Consider the following 23,507-nt stretch of genomic DNA (forward strand, 5'->3'; position numbering starts at 1 on the left):
GGATCCCACACGTCTTTGGAAATGATTGCAATGATCATGTCTGAGCTGATATTTAAGTCACTCAAGATTACTTTGTTTAACCATAACTTTAGGTAGGTTAGTGTCATCGGGGCTCTGTGAATACTACTCATGAATGAAATCACACTCCTGTATGACCGACATTGTACTAATTTTGGTTGATCGAGTAGAACAAGGCACGTGCCATGTCCAGACGAATTCTTATCAACAATATTGTCCTTAAATATGATGCTAAAATAAATGTTAACACTGGATTAAACGTGCACCTCTTAACCCCTCCCTCGCATTTACGACTAACGATTTGCATTTGCACATAACATACATTCAAGCACAGTAAAATGCTAATACGACCATATTCTACACTATGGGGACCTCATTTGCCAGTAAAAATATGATAATTAGTTCTTTACCCTTCTATCTGGCAACAAAACTGACACCTTTTTGCAAGGAGTCATGTTTGCATAGACCGCAATACCTGCAGTCATAAATACAAACAAAAGACATAAGGACAGTGCACATTATCAGAGTTATGTCTTTTGTTTGTATTTATGACTGCAGGTATTGCGGTCTATGCAAACATGACTCCTTGCAAAAAGGTGTCAGTTTTGTGGCCAGATAGAAGGGTAAAGAACCAATTACGACCATATTGTTATTCTAAAATTTGAATGCGATTCATGTCCTGTACCCCCACAGTTCACATATCCGACCCCCGGATCGATTGAACAGATAATTTACATACATATCTATAGAGTGCGATTTTAATACTTCTAATGAGATTTATTTTATTACGTCTCTTCTACGTGACTTTACGGAAAGAACCAAGAAGACTATGAACTAGTGTTTAAATTTAGAACCATATAAACGGAGGTAAGGTATTATAATCTCATTAGAAGCATTAGAATCACAGTGTGGTCGTATTAGACTCACACTCTGCTCATATGTATATATAGTCTCCGTGCAAGGATCGGATAAAAATGATAAAATTTACAACACGGTCGTATTACACTGCAAGATGAAGGTCTCATCTCAATGTCATCGAATAGCAAAAGACGGCATATTTATATATAAATACACGCACAAACCCATTATAATATAATGAGCTTATGAATCGTTACAATCGAAATGCTATATACAGTATATATATACACATACAAAAATCATAACAACCACACATGGTAACATATATACACCACATTATTTCAAATAGGTATTTTAAAATATGTTTTCAATTTTTTTAAAATGTCGTTGTCCATGTGGGGAGATGGAGCGCAGTGGGTCGTTTCGTCTAAGCTGTTTTTCGGAATCCGCGTGATACCCCAGTCACATCGCCGAACTCCAGTGACAGCACCTTACCCAAACTACATCTCCCCATCAAGGCAGCCTTACCGATGCTGTTTATTGTGTTTATGGGATAACAGAGGTGTGTATTTTCCCATACGCCTTGCCCAAAAAGACTGATTGTCCGCTTAACAGCCTAGCCCATAAACCACTATTGGTGATAGTGTTGTTTGAGAGCAGCAATTAAAGTCGCTGCAGCAAACGAGGTGGTGGCTGGCCAAACCATGCCTCGCTGTTGGTCTCCGGGGTGATGACGGATACAAACCAGACCAAGCGGAGACCATGTACCAGATCGGATTTTGGTTACTGATGTTAGAGTGATTGTGTTGCAAGTGTGGTAACTACGCGTCTGTACGTGCTCACTCCCGAAGCTCGGCGATTTTTGGCAACGCCACAGGGCTGCATTCACTTTAAATCGAGGACAATGGAGGGCATGGGGAACGTGTTTTTCCAGCGCTAATCCCATTTATTCAAAATAAGCGCACAATTACACACTGAGATGCACTTACATATTCATGCATGAATCACAATGGGCACATTACCCTTTCGGTATGTTAATAGACATGCGGATTGTACCTTCAAAATTAACAATCGAATGCAAATATCCTGAAACACAAAAGATTGGATCCTAGGGGGGGAGTTATAAGGCGGCTCAGAAGCAGAGCTCAATGCCATTTCGAGAGAGAACCTGATGAGGTTGGACGCTCGACTCGTCGCTCTGCTGATCGCCCTTCAACCGCGAGACAACGCAGCCTGGCGAGCACAATTGCTGTGTCGACAGTTAGGCGACTTTGCGTCGGGAGAGTTCGTGGCGACATCTTCAGACGGGTTTCAGACACCGATATATATCGTGAATCTCCAAGTAATTGTCTATTTTCGCGGATGAACTCTTAAACCTGTTCGTCGTCAAATTGACGTGATTTTGATGTTCATCGGTTAAACACGAGTGTCGTTCTTGTTTTAGTAGTTAACAAAATCCAAAACTCAACGCTAAACATCGTTGCGGCCGATAGCGTACTTTTGACTCGATAACACCACTACTGTTACTACACTCACATGGACAAGATACGCTCTCCACAGCCTCATGCACACGGGCGCAAGGAGTCATTTAATTGCTCTGTGTGTAGGAAGGCATTTTCACGGCCATCACGTCTTAAAATACACAAAAGGACACACACTGGCGAGAAGCCGTTCCTGTGCTCTGTGTGTGGGAAGACATTTGCTCAGTCATCACATCTTCATATTCATCAAAGAACACACACGGGCGAAAAGCCATTCCTGTGCCCTGTGTGTGGGAAGAAATTTGCAAACTCATCACATCTTCAGAGTCATCAGAGAACACACACGGGCCAGAAGCCATTCCTGTGCCCTGTGTGTGGGAAGAAATTTGCAAACTCATCAAATCTTCAGAGTCATCAGAGAACACACACGGGCGAGAAGCCATTCCTGTGCCCTGTGTGTGGGAAGACATTTGCACAGTCATCACATCTTCAGAGTCATCAGAGAACACACACGGGCGAGAAGCCATTCCTGTGCCCTGTGTGTGGGAAGGCATTTGCAAACTCATCACATCTTCAGAGTCATCAGAGAACACACACGGGCGAGAAGCCATTCCTGTGCCCTGTGTGTGGTAAGAAATTTGCAAGGTCATCACATCTTCAGAGTCATCAGAAAACACACACGGGCGACAAGCCATTCCTGTGCCCTGTGTGTGGGAAGACATTTGCAAAGTCATCACATCTTCAGAGTCATCAGAGAACACACACGGGTGAGAAGCCGTTCGTGTGTTCTGTGTGTGGGAAGACATTTGCACAGTCATCACATCTTCAGAGTCATCAGAGAACACACACGGGCGAGAAGCCATTCCTGTGCCCTGTGTGTGGGAAGGCATTTGTACGGTCATCAACCATGAACAGGCATCAGAAGGTCCACAATGATAGGAAACTGAAATCAAAAGCTGAAATTCAAGGTGCTGCAATGAGTCCTGAAGAAGTTTCCACCTTCGATCCCATGCAGTTGGATCCCGAGAGATGGCTGGATGTAATGGAGTGGCTCGAGAGTCAACCAGAGAGCTCGGGGTGACTGAAAAAAAATATTATGTTACGTGGTTATACCTTTTAAGCCGTATCGAGTACTTTTGTGTGTAATTTTAGCCATTTTAGTTTTACAGTTTGTGAGAGTTTAATGACGTGCCCGGTGGTGGTTTGTAATGTTATCGGATTACTTGCCGAAGTGGTGTGATGAGCACTGGTTGTGAGAGGGTTCAATTGTAGTCGTTATATGTTCCTGTTGAGCTAAAGTTGGAATGCGTCTGTAGGTACATCTTTACTCAACATTTTAAAGATTTTTTGTCAAGTGTATGGCTTTTTTTGATTGGTATTAATCGATTTTAGATAGCTGATTTCAGGATGTACATTGATGACGCGTTCGTTGGATATATGGCCTTGACTTCAACATATACGCACAGTGAACAAACGTGATGAACTAATAAGGAAATCATGGGGAATGATACTTTAACGCTTTGGTATTCCTAGAACGGAAATGGTTTGCATTGTACTGGAAATGTGTGAACATAGGACATAATAAATATTCCCTTCGAGTTTTGACGTAAAAGTGATTGCAGATTAATAAAAACGTTTTTTTTACAAATGTTTGTCCGTTCTTTATTTTATAATGTTCCTAGCAAAAACATGTTAAGCTAATTTCAGGTGGAGGATCACCGTCACACAAGTGTGCCCATAACCGGCAGCATCTTGGCTGTCTACGCGATTAACACGTGTTCCTTGAGGTGGAAAGGTCCCCGTAGTTAATCGTTCATCAACGTACCAGTCACTAATCCCGAAGTATGTCGGGGATAAACTGTACTCTATAACATGTAAACTGTAATACTATAAACGATAACACTAAACATTGAACGATTATAAACTAGTGTTTTAATTTATAACCATATAAACGGAGGTAAGGTATTATAATATCATTAGAATCATTAAAAGCAGTGTGGTCGTATAAGAATCGCACTATGCTCATATGTTTGTATAGTGTACGTGCAAAGATCGGATAAAAATTATTACAATTACAACATGGTCATATGACAATCACGATTTTTAATGCTAGATGTCATCGAATAACAAAAGACGGAATATATTTATATAAATACACGCACAAACCCATTATAAACTCATGAGATTATGAATCGTTACAATTATTATAACAATCACAAATTGTGACAAAGCGAAATTCCCACAAGCAAAACACCACGCTCACGTGACGAATTTTTAAACAAACTGCTACACTCAAGTGACAGAACTTAACAAAAAAATGCCGCAATAAAAAGAACAACATCTATGGACAAATCCTAAAAACAGACAACACGCGCACGTTAGTAGCTGTTAGAAGAAAACAACACCGAGCACCTTCAACTATTCACAAACAGCCCCAAAGAGCCAACTCGTAAATGGGGCGGTATATGACAGCCTTCGCTGCTGTCGACGGGGCCAAGCAGCGAGTGTTTAACTCCATTGTTTCAGAATCCGTGTCATCACCCGGCCACAGCGCCTGAGCCAAACTACATCTCCCCAACAAGGCAGCCTTCCCTATGCAGTGTATATTAGCAGTTTATTTTCGGACGCACTTGAAGATAACAATTCGTCTAGAAAAGGCAGGCGACTTGTTCTACCAACATGATTTCAATTTATATCGGAAAGAAGTATGAGTTCATTCATGAGTAGTATTCACTAAGCCCCGATGACACTAACCTACACACAGTTATGATTAAACAAAGTAAACATTAGTCGCTCATCTCAGCTCAGACATGATCTTAGCAATAATTTCCAAATCCGTGTCGGGTCCCACGAGAACAGGTCACTTCAACAAACTCTCAAATTGTAAACTCACATTGTATACTCTAACATTATAAACTCTAACAATATAACCTTCAAACTATGAGCTATACATTGTACCGCTTAAAAATAACACTACAAACTAGTGTTATAGTAAACTATAATGTTGTGAACTCTAACAATATAAGCTATTAGCTATACATTATAACGCTATAAAATAACAATAAACTGGTGTTAAAGATTAGAACACCGTACATTGAAGTGTGATATTTGAATTCGAATTCTTAGCTTCACACCGTGGTCCTCTAGGAATCACAATTTGCTCGTCAGTATGTAACATGTCTGTATGTAATATGTATGCATGAGATATGTCTGTATGTAATATGTATGCATGTAACATGTATGTATGTAATATGGACGTGCGAACCAATGGTGGGATATGTGAAACATGAAGGTGCAGGATCAGGATGGGATTACAATTATTTGAATAACACTTTGGTGGTATGCGCCGCAGCCTGGCTGCCCAGCAGATACCAAGGATAGGCTGAAGGGAATAAATTTACAAGACCATCGTCCGACCGGTGGCACTCTATGGATCCGAGTGCTGGCCAGCTACAACTGTTCACGAACAAGCTCTCCACACCATGGAGATGAGGATGCTCAGATGGAGCCTCGAACTCACTCGATGGGATCGTGTCATGAACGAAGACGTTCGGAATCGACTTGGTGTGGCCCCCATTGCGGACAAGATGCTTGAGGCAAGGCTTCGGTGGTACGGCCATGTGATGCGAAGTGAAGAGTCATCAGTGGCCAAGACTGCCGTGCGTATTGAGCCAGAGGGCCGCCGTCCACGCGGACGTCCGAAGAAGCGATGGATGGATCGAATAAAGGAAGACATAAAGACGGTCAACGCATCCCCTGAAGATGCCCTGGACCGAGCCAAATAGAGAAGACAATGCCAAAAAGCGGACCCTGCGCCACAGCGGGAACAACGCTAGGAAGAAGATTACCTATTGGGTTTCACTCCCTCGTCGAGAAGGCCGCTCTCTTCCTTTTCTAAAGTTACGTGCTAATTTCTCTGCATTCACTTTAAATCGAGGACAAAGTTTTTATTCAAAATAAGCGCACAATTACACACTGAGATGCACTTACATATTCATGCATGAAGCACAATGGGCACATTACCCTTCGGTATGTTAATAGACATGCGGATTGTGCCTTCCAAAATTAACAATCGAATGCAAATATCCTGAAAGACAAAGGATTGGATCCTAGGGGGGGAGTTATAAGGCGGCTCAGAAGCAGAGCTCAATGCCATTTCGAGAGGGAACTTGATGAGGTTGGACGCTCGACTCGTCGCTCTGCTGATCGCCCTTCAACCGCGAGACAACGCAACCTGGCGAGCACAATTGCTGTGTCGACAGTTAGGCGACTTTGGGTCGGGAGAGTTTGTGGCGACATCTTCAGACGGGTTCCAGACATCGATATACCGTGAATCTCCAAGTAAGTGTCTATTTTCGCGGATAAACTCTTAAACGTGTTCGTCAAATTTGCGGGATTATTTTGCGTCTCGGTTAGACGCGAGTGTCGTTCTTGTTTTAGCAGTTAACAAAATCCAAAACTCGACGCTAAACATCCTTGCGGCCGATAGCGTTCTTTTGACTCGATAACACCGCTGCTGTTACTACGCTCACATGGAGCAGAGACGCTCTCCACAGCCCCACGTACACGGAGGCAAGAAGCCATTCAATTGCTCTGTGTGTGGGAAGTCCTTTTCACGGCCATCAGATCTTCAGAGACACCGGAGAACACACACGGGCGAGAAGTCGTTCCTGTGCTCTGTGTGTGGGAAGACATTTGCACACTCATCACATCTTCAGAGTCACCAGAAAACACACACGGGTGAGAAGCCATTCTTGTGCCCTGTGTGTGGGAAGGCATTTGCACACTCATCACATCTTCAGAGTCACCAGAGAACACACACGGGCGAGAAGCTATTCCTGTGTTCTGTGTGTGGGAAGACATTTGCACACTCGTCAACTCTTCAAACCCATCAGAGAACACACACGGGCGAGAAGCCATTCCTGTGCCCTGTGTGTGGGAAGACATTTGCAAGGTCATCACATCTTCAGATTCATCAGAGAACACACACGGGCGAGAAGCCATTCCTATGCCCTGTGTGTGGGAATACATTTGCACAGTCATCAACTCTTCAAACTCATCAGAGAACACACACGGGTGAGAAGCCATTCCCGTGCTCTGTGTGTGGGAAGAAATTTGCACACTCATCAACCAGGAACAGGCATCAGAAGGTCCACAATGATAGGAAACTGAAATCAAAAGCTGAAATTCAAGGTGCTGCAATGAGTCCTGAAGAAGTTTCCACCTTCGACCCCATGCAGTTGGATCCCGAGAGATGGCTGGATGTAATGGAGTGGCTCGAGAGTCAACCAGAGAGCTCGGGGTGACTGAAAAAATATTATGTCATGTGGTTATACCTATTAAGCCGTATCGAGTACTTTGGTGTGTAATTTTGACCATTTTAGTTTTACAGTATTTGTGAGTTTAATGACGTGCACAGTGGTGGTTTGTAATGTTATCGGATAACTTGCCGAAGTGGTGTGATGAGCTCTGGTTGTGAGAGGGTTCAATTGTAGTCGTTAAGTGTTCCTGTTGAGCTAAAGTTGGAATGCGTCTGTAGATACATCTTTACTCAACATGGCTTTTTTGATTGGTTTTACATAGCTGATTTCAGGATGTACATTGATGACGCGTTCGTTGGATATATGGCCTTGACTTCAACATAGACGCACAGTGAACAAATGTGGTGAACTAATAAGGAAATCATGGGTAATGATACTTTAACGCTTTGGTATTCCTAGAACGAAAATGGTTTGCATTTTACTGGAAATGTGTGAACATAGAACATAATACATATTCCCTTCGAGTTTTGACGTAAAAATGATTGCAGATGAATAAAAATGTATTTTTAACAAATGTTTGTACGGTCTTTATTTTATAATGTTCCTAGCAAAAACATGTTAAGCGAGTTTCAGGTGGAGGATCTCCGTCACACAAGTGTGCCCTTAACCGGCAGCATCTTAGCTGTCTACACGATTAACACGTGTTCCTTGAGGGGAAAGGTCCCCTTCTGAGCCGCCTTATAACTCCCCCCCTAGGATCCAATCCTTTGTCTTTCAGGATATTTGCATTCGATTGTTAATTTTGGAAGGCACAATCCGCATGTCTATTAACATACCGAAGAGTAATGTGCCCATTGTGCTTCATGCATGAATATGTAAGTGCATCTCAGTGTGTAAGTGTGCGCTTATTTTGAATAAATGGAAAAGTTTCGTCCTCGATTTAAAGTGAATGCAGAGAAATTAGCATGTAACTTTATAAAAGGAAGAGAGCGGCCTTCTCGACGAGGGAGTGAAACCCAATGGGTAATCTTCTTTTACAACGTTACAATGGATAGGTTGTAGTTCATAGGTTATACTATTATGTTTCACTATGACAGAGCTTAACATGTGAGAGTATACAATATCAGAGTTGATCAAATGCGAGCAGGCTACCTTGAGAGCGATTGCGAATGGGTTGCGTGTCTGGAAGAAGCCTCGCTCTTTCAGATGCCGTACCAGCTTCGTCAACTTTTCGCTACGATTCTGCTGTATTCCAAGCCAGCAGATACGAAGGATCTCTGGGATAAATTCTACGACGAATTGGCTCGCGATTACGAGTACCAGTACCGCCAGCTGACCAACAAAGAACAAATGGTAAAGTTCAAGACCCTTCACAGCCTCCACGAGTTCCTCACGGCAGGTGGGATGGCTCTGTCGGACTTTGACGACCTCCCGCAGCTTTCCGAGTACCCACACTTGGTCTTGGACTCGCAGCTTGCGAAGATCCATATCCGCCGCGAATTGGAAGGATCTGATAGAAACGAGCTACAAGACATCGTAGAAGATGCTGACAGACTCAACACGAACCAGACAGAAATCTACGACGAAATTGTTGGCTCAGTCGAAGACAGTCAACCCGATCAAAAGCTGTTCTTCATCGATGGTCCGTGCGGCACGGGGAAGTCCACGCTGCTCAACCATGTGCTGGCGAAGATACGTCTTCAAGGCAAGATTGCGATTGCTGTTGATTCCAGCGGCATTGCCTCGCTGCTGCTTCCAGGCGGCCGTACCGCGCATTCCATGTTCAAGATCCCGTTGAAACCGACGAACATATCCACATGCTTCATTCGCAAACAGTCCAAGCTCAAAACATTTATCAAGGAGGCAAGTCTTATCGTTTGGGATGAAGCCCCAATGACGCCCAGGTTTGCGTTTGAAGCAGTGGATCGCACACTTCGCGATATTTTGGACAATCTGCATGAACCGTTTGGAGGCAAAGTGGTTGTCCTGTCCGTTGACTTTCGACAGATTCTTCCAGTTGTCAAGAAAGGAACACCAGCTGATACTGTGGATGCGTATTTCAAGTCGTCCGACCTGTGGTCCCACTTTAAGCAAGTTCATCTGACTGTGAACATGAGAGTCCAGTGTGCAGAGAACCAAGAATCCGCCGCAGAACTTGCTGCCTTTTCAAAATTTATTTTGGAAGTCGGAGAGGGTAGGCATGAAGTTGATCCAGACCTCGGTCCAGATTGCATGAAGACTCCGCGTGCCATGGTGATCGACAATCCTGAATACGACCCAGACATCGACGGAGATGAGGACGGCAGTCATCTGCCCGTTCCACTCGGGTTGAAGAGGATTGTCGATGCCATGTACAGTGCAGATGAATTGAATTACCCTACGGTGGCAACGAACGACTACTTCGCTCGCCGCACTATTCTGACACCGACCAACGCCGCTGTGCAGCGAGTGAATGAGGGTGTCGTGGATCGTCTCAGAGAAACTCCACAAGTGTACCTGTCTACAGATTCGGTTGAGGACGACGAGAGAGCAGGGTCAGCATTCTTTGAGACAGAGGTCCTCAACTCGGTGAACATCAACGGGGTTCCCCCACACAAGTTGATCCTCAACAAAGGCATCCCAGTGATGATATTGCGCAACTTGAACCCGGACGCTGGCCTGTGCAACCGAACACGGCTTCGCATCGTGCAAATGAAGCCACCCGTCATTCGCGCGACTATCATGACAGGAACCCATAACGGTAAGGAGGTGTTGATCCCTCGGATCATCTTCATCAGCGACGACAACACGAAGGACTTCCCATTCTGACTTCGGCGCAAACAGTTCCCCATTGTCCCAGCCTTCGCGATGACCATCAACAAGGCGCAAGGGCAAACTGTTCACAACCTGGGATTATATCTACCAACGCCATGCTTCTCGCACGGCCAACTGTACGTGGCACTATCGCGAGTCACGGCAAGATCCAACATCAAGGCGCTTATTGAGGGACCTGACGACGAGGAGGAAGACTGAGTGTACACGAAGAATATCGTGTATCGCCAGATATTTCAATAGGTTGCATTCTATATTTGAATAAGTTGCATTCTTTAATATTGTCGATTGAGCGTCTCATAAAAATAAATATAACCTCACAAAAATAAACATTGAACAATCACCAAAACATGTATATTGTGTCCAGCCACTTTCAACTCCGCACCAACCAAGCATATGCACACCGACTGCGAAGCGGGCGGCGACTGCTAGTGCATGTATGTAATATGGACGTGCGAACCAATGGTGGGATATGTGAAACGGAACGTGCAGAATCAGGATGGGATTAAAATTATTTGAATAACACTTTGGTGGTATTGGACCAAGCTATCCACTGCTGGATGAATGTTAATCTCAATGGCATCAAATAGCAATATTCAGTATGTATATATAAAGTAATCACACAAACCCAATATTACATACATACACGTTACATACATACATGCACATATACTTACTACAGACATGTTACATACTTACGACTGTAATGTGATTTTAGGAGGATTACGGAGTGATTCGAAAAATTCGAATGCGATTAGAATATCACACTTCATTGTAGGTTGTTCTAATCTATAACACTAGTTAATAATGTTATTGTATAGCGTTATAATGTATAGTTTAAGGCCCGTGGTGCCTCAAGGATCCGCCACGTGCGAGGAACCGGTGCCTGGAGCCTGGTCAAATTCTTCAAAAGAAGCCAGGGACCTGCCTAATCCTTCAAGGCTGTGGTGCGAACCCTTGACGCCCCGAAATGCACAAGATTCTACCATGGGCGCCGGACGGGCGTCGAGAACCAGGTCAAAATGCGCAAGGTTGCGCTTGTAGGCTCCACGCAAAATATCAATACTGTATATTGCTATTCGGTGCCATTCAGATGGAACATTCTACCAGCATCTTCTTGGTTCTTTCGGTAAAGTCACGTAGAAGGGAAGTAATAAAATAATAAAAATAAAACATAATAAAACAATTCTCACGACGTTTCGGCCACATTTCAGTCACCCCGAGCTCTCGGTTTGATCCTCGAGCCACTCCATTACATCCAGCCATCTCTCGGGATCCAACTGCATGGGATCGAAGGTGGAATCTTCTTCAGAATTCATTGCAGCACCTTGAATTTCACCTTTTGATTTCAGCTTCCTATCATTGTGGACCTTCTGATGCCTGTTAAGAGTTGATGACCGTGCAAATGACTTCCCACACACAGAGCACAGGAATGGCTTCTCGCCCGTGTGTGTTTTCTGGTGACGCTGAAGAGTTGATGCCTGTGCAAATGTCTTCCCACACACAGGGCACAGGAATGGCTTCTCGCCTGTGTGTGTTCTCTGATGAGTTTGAAGAGTTGATGAGTCTGCAAATGTCTTCCCACACACAGGGCACAAGAATGGCTTCTCGCCGGTGTGTGTTCTCTGGTGAGTTTGAAGATTTGATGCCTGTGCAAATGTTTTCCCACATACAGAACACAGGAATTGCTTCTCACCCGTGTGTGTTCTCTGGTGTCTCTTGAGATTTGATTGCCGTGAAAATTCCTTCCCACACACAGAGCAATTGGATGGCTTCTTGCCTCCGTGTACGTGGGTCTGTGGAGAGCGTCTCTGCTCCATGTGAGCGCAGCGCTGTTATCGAGTCAAAAGTACGCTATCGGCCGCAAGGATGTTTAGCGTTGAGTTTTGGATTTTGTTAACAGCTAAAACAAGAACGACACTCGCGTCTAACCGAGACGCAAAAAATCCCGCTAATTTGACGACGAACACGTTTAAGAGTTTATCCGCGAAAATAGACACCTACTTGGAGATTCACGGTATATCGATGTCTAGAACCCGTCTGAAGATGTCGCCACGAACTCTCCCGACGCAAAGTCGCCTAACTGTCGACGCAGCAATTGTGCTCGCCAGACTGCGTTGTCTCGCGGTTGAAGGGCGATCAGCAGAGCGACGAGTCGAGCGTCCAATCTCATCAAGTTCCCTCTCGAAATGGCATTGAGCTCTGCTTCTGAGCCGCCTTATAGCTCCCCCCCAAGGATCCAATCCTTTGTCTTTCAGGATATTTGCATTCGATTGTTAATTTTGGAAGTTACAATCCGCATGTCTATTAACATACCGAAGGGTAATGTGCCCATTGTGCTTCATGCATGAATATGTAAGTGCATCTCAGTGTGTAATTGTGCGCTTATTTTGAATAAATGGAAAAACTTTGTCCTCGATTTAAAGTGAATGCAGAGAAATTAGCATGTAACTTTAGAAAAGGATGAGAGCGGCCTTCTCGACGAGGGAGTGAAACCCAATGGGTAATATTCTTTTACAGCGTTACAATGGATAGGTTGTAGTTCATAGGTTATAATATTATGTTTCACTATGTTAGAGCTTAACATGTGAGAGTCTACAATATCAGAGTTGATCAAATGCGACGATCAAGGGCATCAATCGGGTGAGTTTGATCAGAGGCTTTAATCAAAAGCGTCATCCCATCACGGAACACCACCTCCCTGCGTATATCACAGCAACAGAAGCAACTACAGCAGCAACAACAGTAGCGACAACAGCAGCAGCAACATCACATTTCGAGGGCGACGCAGCTACTTAGGATTCTGCTGCCCAGCTGTTTGTAGTCGGGACTTGCTCTCGCAGGATCCCACACGTCTTTGGAAATGATTGCAATGATCATGTCTGAGCTGATATTTAAGTCACTCAAGATTACTTTGTTTAACCATAACTTTAGGTAGGTTAGTGTCATCGGGGCTCTGTGAATACTACTCATGAATGAAATCACACTCCTGTATGACCGACATTGTACTAATTTTGGTTGATCGAGTAGAACAAGGCACGTGCCATGTCCAGACGAATTCTTATCAACAATATTGTCCTTAAATATGATGCTAAAATAAATGTTAACACTGGATTAAACGTGCACCTCTTAACCCCTCCCTCGCATTTACGACTAACGATTTGCATTTGCACATAACATACATTCAAGCACAGTAAAATGCTAATACGACCATATTCTACACTATGGGGACCTCATTTGCCAGTAAAAATATGATAATTAGTTCTTTACCCTTCTATCTGGCAACAAAACTGACACCTTTTTGCAAGGAGTCATGTTTGCATAGACCGCAATACCTGCAGTCATAAATACAAACAAAAGACATAAGGACAGTGCACATTATCAGAGTTATGTCTTTTGTTTGTATTTATGACTGCAGGTATTGCGGTCTATGCAAACATGACTCCTTGCAAAAAGGTGTCAGTTTTGTGGCCAGATAGAAGGGTAAAGAACCAATTACGACCATATTGTTATTCTAAAATTTGAATGCGATTCATGTCCTGTACCCCCACAGTTCACATATCCGACCCCCGGATCGATTGAACAGATAATTTACATACATATCTATAGAGTGCGATTTTAATACTTCTAATGAGATTTATTTTATTACGTCTCTTCTACGTGACTTTACGGAAAGAACCAAGAAGACTATGAACTAGTGTTTAAATTTAGAACCATATAAACGGAGGTAAGGTATTATAATCTCATTAGAAGCATTAGAATCACAGTGTGGTCGTATTAGACTCACACTCTGCTCATATGTATATATAGTCTCCGTGCAAGGATCGGATAAAAATGATAAAATTTACAACACGGTCGTATTACACTGCAAGATGAAGGTCTCATCTCAATGTCATCGAATAGCAAAAGACGGCATATTTATATATAAATACACGCACAAACCCATTATAATATAATGAGCTTATGAATCGTTACAATCGAAATGCTATATACAGTATATATATACACATACAAAAATCATAACAACCACACATGGTAACATATATACACCACATTATTTCAAATAGGTATTTTAAAATATGTTTTCAATTTTTTTAAAATGTCGTTGTCCATGTGGGGAGATGGAGCGCAGTGGGTCGTTTCGTCTAAGCTGTTTTTCGGAATCCGCGTGATACCCCAGTCACATCGCCGAACTCCAGTGACAGCACCTTACCCAAACTACATCTCCCCATCAAGGCAGCCTTACCGATGCTGTTTATTGTGTTCATGGGATAACAGAGGTGTGTATTTTCCCATACGCCTTGCCCAAAAAGACTGATTGTCCGCTTAACAGCCTAGCCCATAAACCACTATTGGTGATAGTGTTGTTTGAGAGCAGCAATTAAAGTCGCTGCAGCAAACGAGGTGGTGGCTGGCCAAACCATGCCTCGCTGTTGGTCTCCGGGGTGATGACGGATACAAACCAGACCAAGCGGAGACCATGTACCAGATCGGATTTTGGTTACTGATGTTAGAGTGATTGTGTTGCAAGTGTGGTAACTACGCGTCTGTACGTGCTCACTCCCGAAGCTCGGCGATTTTTGGCAACGCCACAGGGCTGCATTCACTTTAAATCGAGGACAATGGAGGGCATGGGGAACGTGTTTTTCCAGCGCTAATCCCATTTATTCAAAATAAGCGCACAATTACACACTGAGATGCACTTACATATTCATGCATGAATCACAATGGGCACATTACCCTTTCGGTATGTTAATAGACATGCGGATTGTACCTTCAAAATTAACAATCGAATGCAAATATCCTGAAACACAAAAGATTGGATCCTAGGGGGGGAGTTATAAGGCGGCTCAGAAGCAGAGCTCAATGCCATTTCGAGAGAGAACCTGATGAGGTTGGACGCTCGACTCGTCGCTCTGCTGATCGCCCTTCAACCGCGAGACAACGCAGCCTGGCGAGCACAATTGCTGTGTCGACAGTTAGGCGACTTTGCGTCGGGAGAGTTCGTGGCGACATCTTCAGACGGGTTTCAGACACCGATATATATCGTGAATCTCCAAGTAATTGTCTATTTTCGCGGATGAACTCTTAAACCTGTTCGTCGTCAAATTGACGTGATTTTGATGTTCATCGGTTAAACACGAGTGTCGTTCTTGTTTTAGTAGTTAACAAAATCCAAAACTCAACGCTAAACATCGTTGCGGCCGATAGCGTACTTTTGACTCGATAACACCACTACTGTTACTACACTCACATGGACAAGATACGCTCTCCACAGCCTCATGCACACGGGCGCAAGGAGTCATTTAATTGCTCTGTGTGTAGGAAGGCATTTTCACGGCCATCACGTCTTAAAATACACAAAAGGACACACACTGGCGAGAAGCCGTTCCTGTGCTCTGTGTGTGGGAAGACATTTGCTCAGTCATCACATCTTCATATTCATCAAAGAACACACACGGGCGAAAAGCCATTCCTGTGCCCTGTGTGTGGGAAGAAATTTGCAAACTCATCACATCTTCAGAGTCATCAGAGAACACACACGGGCCAGAAGCCATTCCTGTGCCCTGTGTGTGGGAAGAAATTTGCAAACTCATCAAATCTTCAGAGTCATCAGAGAACACACACGGGCGAGAAGCCATTCCTGTGCCCTGTGTGTGGGAAGACATTTGCACAGTCATCACATCTTCAGAGTCATCAGAGAACACACACGGGCGAGAAGCCATTCCTGTGCCCTGTGTGTGGGAAGGCATTTGCAAACTCATCACATCTTCAGAGTCATCAGAGAACACACACGGGCGAGAAGCCATTCCTGTGCCCTGTGTGTGGTAAGAAATTTGCAAGGTCATCACATCTTCAGAGTCATCAGAAAACACACACGGGCGACAAGCCATTCCTGTGCCCTGTGTGTGGGAAGACATTTGCAAAGTCATCACATCTTCAGAGTCATCAGAGAACACACACGGGTGAGAAGCCGTTCGTGTGTTCTGTGTGTGGGAAGACATTTGCACAGTCATCACATCTTCAGAGTCATCAGAGAACACACACGGGCGAGAAGCCATTCCTGTGCCCTGTGTGTGGGAAGGCATTTGTACGGTCATCAACCATGAACAGGCATCAGAAGGTCCACAATGATAGGAAACTGAAATCAAAAGCTGAAATTCAAGGTGCTGCAATGAGTCCTGAAGAAGTTTCCACCTTCGATCCCATGCAGTTGGATCCCGAGAGATGGCTGGATGTAATGGAGTGGCTCGAGAGTCAACCAGAGAGCTCGGGGTGACTGAAAAAAAATATTATGTTACGTGGTTATACCTTTTAAGCCGTATCGAGTACTTTTGTGTGTAATTTTAGCCATTTTAGTTTTACAGTTTGTGAGAGTTTAATGACGTGCCCGGTGGTGGTTTGTAATGTTATCGGATTACTTGCCGAAGTGGTGTGATGAGCACTGGTTGTGAGAGGGTTCAATTGTAGTCGTTATATGTTCCTGTTGAGCTAAAGTTGGAATGCGTCTGTAGGTACATCTTTACTCAACATTTTAAAGATTTTTTGTCAAGTGTATGGCTTTTTTTGATTGGTATTAATCGATTTTAGATAGCTGATTTCAGGATGTACATTGATGACGCGTTCGTTGGATATATGGCCTTGACTTCAACATATACGCACAGTGAACAAACGTGATGAACTAATAAGGAAATCATGGGGAATGATACTTTAACGCTTTGGTATTCCTAGAACGGAAATGGTTTGCATTGTACTGGAAATGTGTGAACATAGGACATAATAAATATTCCCTTCGAGTTTTGACGTAAAAGTGATTGCAGATTAATAAAAACGTTTTTTTTACAAATGTTTGTCCGTTCTTTATTTTATAATGTTCCTAGCAAAAACATGTTAAGCTAATTTCAGGTGGAGGATCACCGTCACACAAGTGTGCCCATAACCGGCAGCATCTTGGCTGTCTACGCGATTAACACGTGTTCCTTGAGGTGGAAAGGTCCCCGTAGTTAATCGTTCATCAACGTACCAGTCACTAATCCCGAAGTATGTCGGGGATAAACTGTACTCTATAACATGTAAACTGTAATACTATAAACGATAACACTAAACATTGAACGATTATAAACTAGTGTTTTAATTTATAACCATATAAACGGAGGTAAGGTATTATAATATCATTAGAATCATTAAAAGCAGTGTGGTCGTATAAGAATCGCACTATGCTCATATGTTTGTATAGTGTACGTGCAAAGATCGGATAAAAATTATTACAATTACAACATGGTCATATGACAATCACGATTTTTAATGCTAGATGTCATCGAATAACAAAAGACGGAATATATTTATATAAATACACGCACAAACCCATTATAAACTCATGAGATTATGAATCGTTACAATTATTATAACAATCACAAATTGTGACAAAGCGAAATTCCCACAAGCAAAACACCACGCTCACGTGACGAATTTTTAAACAAACTGCTACACTCAAGTGACAGAACTTAACAAAAAAATGCCGCAATAAAAAGAACAACATCTATGGACAAATCCTAAAAACAGACAACACGCGCACGTTAGTAGCTGTTAGAAGAAAACAACACCGAGCACCTTCAACTATTCACAAACAGCCCCAAAGAGCCAACTCGTAAATGGGGCGGTATATGACAGCCTTCGCTGCTGTCGACGGGGCCAAGCAGCGAGTGTTTAACTCCATTGTTTCAGAATCCGTGTCATCACCCGGCCACAGCGCCTGAGCCAAACTACATCTCCCCAACAAGGCAGCCTTCCCTATGCAGTGTATATTAGCAGTTTATTTTCGGACGCACTTGAAGATAACAATTCGTCTAGAAAAGGCAGGCGACTTGTTCTACCAACATGATTTCAATTTATATCGGAAAGAAGTATGAGTTCATTCATGAGTAGTATTCACTAAGCCCCGATGACACTAACCTACACACAGTTATGATTAAACAAAGTAAACATTAGTCGCTCATCTCAGCTCAGACATGATCTTAGCAATAATTTCCAAATCCGTGTCGGGTCCCACGAGAACAGGTCACTTCAACAAACTCTCAAATTGTAAACTCACATTGTATACTCTAACATTATAAACTCTAACAATATAACCTTCAAACTATGAGCTATACATTGTACCGCTTAAAAATAACACTACAAACTAGTGTTATAGTAAACTATAATGTTGTGAACTCTAACAATATAAGCTATTAGCTATACATTATAACGCTATAAAATAACAATAAACTGGTGTTAAAGATTAGAACACCGTACATTGAAGTGTGATATTTGAATTCGAATTCTTAGCTTCACACCGTGGTCCTCTAGGAATCACAATTTGCTCGTCAGTATGTAACATGTCTGTATGTAATATGTATGCATGAGATATGTCTGTATGTAATATGTATGCATGTAACATGTATGTATGTAATATGGACGTGCGAACCAATGGTGGGATATGTGAAACATGAAGGTGCAGGATCAGGATGGGATTACAATTATTTGAATAACACTTTGGTGGTATGCGCCGCAGCCTGGCTGCCCAGCAGATACCAAGGATAGGCTGAAGGGAATAAATTTACAAGACCATCGTCCGACCGGTGGCACTCTATGGATCCGAGTGCTGGCCAGCTACAACTGTTCACGAACAAGCTCTCCACACCATGGAGATGAGGATGCTCAGATGGAGCCTCGAACTCACTCGATGGGATCGTGTCATGAACGAAGACGTTCGGAATCGACTTGGTGTGGCCCCCATTGCGGACAAGATGCTTGAGGCAAGGCTTCGGTGGTACGGCCATGTGATGCGAAGTGAAGAGTCATCAGTGGCCAAGACTGCCGTGCGTATTGAGCCAGAGGGCCGCCGTCCACGCGGACGTCCGAAGAAGCGATGGATGGATCGAATAAAGGAAGACATAAAGACGGTCAACGCATCCCCTGAAGATGCCCTGGACCGAGCCAAATAGAGAAGACAATGCCAAAAAGCGGACCCTGCGCCACAGCGGGAACAACGCTAGGAAGAAGATTACCTATTGGGTTTCACTCCCTCGTCGAGAAGGCCGCTCTCTTCCTTTTCTAAAGTTACGTGCTAATTTCTCTGCATTCACTTTAAATCGAGGACAAAGTTTTTATTCAAAATAAGCGCACAATTACACACTGAGATGCACTTACATATTCATGCATGAAGCACAATGGGCACATTACCCTTCGGTATGTTAATAGACATGCGGATTGTGCCTTCCAAAATTAACAATCGAATGCAAATATCCTGAAAGACAAAGGATTGGATCCTAGGGGGGGAGTTATAAGGCGGCTCAGAAGCAGAGCTCAATGCCATTTCGAGAGGGAACTTGATGAGGTTGGACGCTCGACTCGTCGCTCTGCTGATCGCCCTTCAACCGCGAGACAACGCAACCTGGCGAGCACAATTGCTGTGTCGACAGTTAGGCGACTTTGGGTCGGGAGAGTTTGTGGCGACATCTTCAGACGGGTTCCAGACATCGATATACCGTGAATCTCCAAGTAAGTGTCTATTTTCGCGGATAAACTCTTAAACGTGTTCGTCAAATTTGCGGGATTATTTTGCGTCTCGGTTAGACGCGAGTGTCGTTCTTGTTTTAGCAGTTAACAAAATCCAAAACTCGACGCTAAACATCCTTGCGGCCGATAGCGTTCTTTTGACTCGATAACACCGCTGCTGTTACTACGCTCACATGGAGCAGAGACGCTCTCCACAGCCCCACGTACACGGAGGCAAGAAGCCATTCAATTGCTCTGTGTGTGGGAAGTCCTTTTCACGGCCATCAGATCTTCAGAGACACCGGAGAACACACACGGGCGAGAAGTCGTTCCTGTGCTCTGTGTGTGGGAAGACATTTGCACACTCATCACATCTTCAGAGTCACCAGAAAACACACACGGGTGAGAAGCCATTCTTGTGCCCTGTGTGTGGGAAGGCATTTGCACACTCATCACATCTTCAGAGTCACCAGAGAACACACACGGGCGAGAAGCTATTCCTGTGTTCTGTGTGTGGGAAGACATTTGCACACTCGTCAACTCTTCAAACCCATCAGAGAACACACACGGGCGAGAAGCCATTCCTGTGCCCTGTGTGTGGGAAGACATTTGCAAGGTCATCACATCTTCAGATTCATCAGAGAACACACACGGGCGAGAAGCCATTCCTATGCCCTGTGTGTGGGAATACATTTGCACAGTCATCAACTCTTCAAACTCATCAGAGAACACACACGGGTGAGAAGCCATTCCCGTGCTCTGTGTGTGGGAAGAAATTTGCACACTCATCAACCAGGAACAGGCATCAGAAGGTCCACAATGATAGGAAACTGAAATCAAAAGCTGAAATTCAAGGTGCTGCAATGAGTCCTGAAGAAGTTTCCACCTTCGACCCCATGCAGTTGGATCCCGAGAGATGGCTGGATGTAATGGAGTGGCTCGAGAGTCAACCAGAGAGCTCGGGGTGACTGAAAAAATATTATGTCATGTGGTTATACCTATTAAGCCGTATCGAGTACTTTGGTGTGTAATTTTGACCATTTTAGTTTTACAGTATTTGTGAGTTTAATGACGTGCACAGTGGTGGTTTGTAATGTTATCGGATAACTTGCCGAAGTGGTGTGATGAGCTCTGGTTGTGAGAGGGTTCAATTGTAGTCGTTAAGTGTTCCTGTTGAGCTAAAGTTGGAATGCGTCTGTAGATACATCTTTACTCAACATGGCTTTTTTGATTGGTTTTACATAGCTGATTTCAGGATGTACATTGATGACGCGTTCGTTGGATATATGGCCTTGACTTCAACATAGACGCACAGTGAACAAATGTGGTGAACTAATAAGGAAATCATGGGTAATGATACTTTAACGCTTTGGTATTCCTAGAACGAAAATGGTTTGCATTTTACTGGAAATGTGTGAACATAGAACATAATACATATTCCCTTCGAGTTTTGACGTAAAAATGATTGCAGATGAATAAAAATGTATTTTTAACAAATGTTTGTACGGTCTTTATTTTATAATGTTCCTAGCAAAAACATGTTAAGCGAGTTTCAGGTGGAGGATCTCCGTCACACAAGTGTGCCCTTAACCGGCAGCATCTTAGCTGTCTACACGATTAACACGTGTTCCTTGAGGGGAAAGGTCCCTGTTGTTAATCTTTCATCAACGTACCAGTCCCTAATCCCGAAGTATGTCGGGGATAAACTGTACTCTATAACATGTAAACTGTAATACTATAAACGATAACACTAAACATTAATTGATTATAAACTAGTGTTTTAATTTAGAACCATATAAACGGAGGTAAGGTATTAGAATCTCATTTTAAGCAGTAGAATCACAGTGTGGTCTTATTAGAATAGCACTTTGCTCATATGTATGTATAGTCTACGTGCAAGGATCGGATTAAAATAATTACAATTACACTACGGTCGTTATAGAATCACGATTTTCACTGCTGGATGAATGTTACATCTCAATGGTATCGAAGAGCAATAGACAGTTTTCTATTAATAAACAAACGCACAAACACATTATAAGCTCATGAGCTTATGAATCGTTACAATTATTTAAACAATCACAAATTGTAACAAAGCGAAATTCCCACTAAGCAAAACATCACGCTCACGTGGAGAAGTCTTTAACAAACTGCAACACTAAAGTGACAGAACTCAACAAGAAATGCTCACGACAAAGCGAACAACAACAATGGACAAATCCTAAAAACAGACCACACGCACGTTAGTAGCTGTTAGAAGAAGACAACACCTAGCACCTTCAACTTTACACATTATACATCCCCAAAGATCCAACTCGAAAATTAGGCGGTATATGACACCATTTGAACTTCCTACTTTCGTTCTCGATTAATGAAGATATTATTGGAAAATACTATCGCTTTCGCTTGTGATGTACCTCCTAATTATGGCCTCAGGTTCAAAAAAAATTTATTTCGAATTCCTCCATTATTCCAAGCTGCACAATTCAGGGTTGTGGACCGCTTTGAATGCTTCAATTTAATCACAGTAAATGCTTCAGACCACATCAGGACACTCAACCTAGAGCATATTTGAAGCAACGTGATGAGATGGCTAAGAACTTCAAGTTTATTCTAGTGTTAACGATATTTTAGCATAATAGGTAAGTACACTATATGTACTAAGAATTCGTCAACATAGCAGGTGTCTTGTTCTCCGTAATCAACCAAAATTATGACACATTCTATCATAAATGAGTGTGAGCTAATTCTTCAGTAGTATTCGCTAATCACCGTCACACAAGTGTGCCCTTAACCAGCAGTATCTTGGCTGTCTCTCCATAAACATGTTCCTAGAGGCGAATGGCCCCGTTATAAATCGTTTCGCAGCATTCTGGTCCCTAATCCCGAAGTATACTGGAGATCACCTGTACTCTATAACATGTCAACTGTAACATTATAAACGATAGCACTAAACATTAAACTACTATAAACTGGTTTAATAATTTATTAAACCATAAACGGAGGTACGGTATTAAAATCTCATTATAAGTATTAGAATAGCACTCTGCTAATAAATATGTATAATATATGTTCACTCGAACAGGTTTCTGGTAAAATTGCGTAAGTAAAAAATATATTTTGTTAAACCCGCCACATGAAAATAGTAAGGATTGTCACTTAAACAGAACATGACAATTCGTTACTAAAGCATGTCTATTCCGGTCACTATTCTTCAATTGGGATTACCGTTGGCAGGCTATTTTAGTACACAAAATCGACAAGAAGTACAAGGTCAATGGGTTCACTTAATTCGCATGTATAATGTACGTTGATTACCGTATAAATAACCCAAACTGCAATGGGTACCCATAGTCATATATATATATATCCATTAACACCCCCCTCCCCCACTTCGCGCAAGAAGAGCACACACGTTTTGTCATCACATCTACCTCTCTATTTACGGAACGAAACAGGAGCACTTCTCCACAAAACTGGCCGTCGCCTAATGAAGATAGTTGTAATTACTGGCGAAACGTCGTACTCAGATTGTATATGT

General features: G+C 43.0%; 1 protein-coding gene across 1 annotated transcript in view; it reads left to right on the forward strand.

Moving 5' to 3' along the window:
- The window catches only part of LOC133361339 (zinc finger protein 585A-like), a gene marked incomplete at its 3' end in the record, with an annotated part of 56,016 nt that overhangs the window by 24,434 nt on the left and 8,075 nt on the right, over positions 1-23,507 (forward strand). Inside the window, exons 3-6 of the mRNA XM_061580271.1 lie at positions 2,437-3,249; positions 7,049-7,474; positions 15,759-16,514; positions 20,236-20,733. Coding sequence (XP_061436255.1) covers positions 2,437-3,249; positions 7,049-7,474; positions 15,759-16,514; positions 20,236-20,733 — 2,493 coding nt within the window. The remainder of the gene's footprint in view (positions 1-2,436; positions 3,250-7,048; positions 7,475-15,758; positions 16,515-20,235; positions 20,734-23,507) is intronic.

This window comes from Lethenteron reissneri, chromosome 72 (genome assembly GCF_015708825.2).
Source record: "Lethenteron reissneri isolate LAM-NWPU_2019-01 chromosome 72, ASM1570882v1, whole genome shotgun sequence".
Classification (NCBI taxonomy): domain Eukaryota; kingdom Metazoa; phylum Chordata; class Hyperoartia; order Petromyzontiformes; family Petromyzontidae; genus Lethenteron; species Lethenteron reissneri.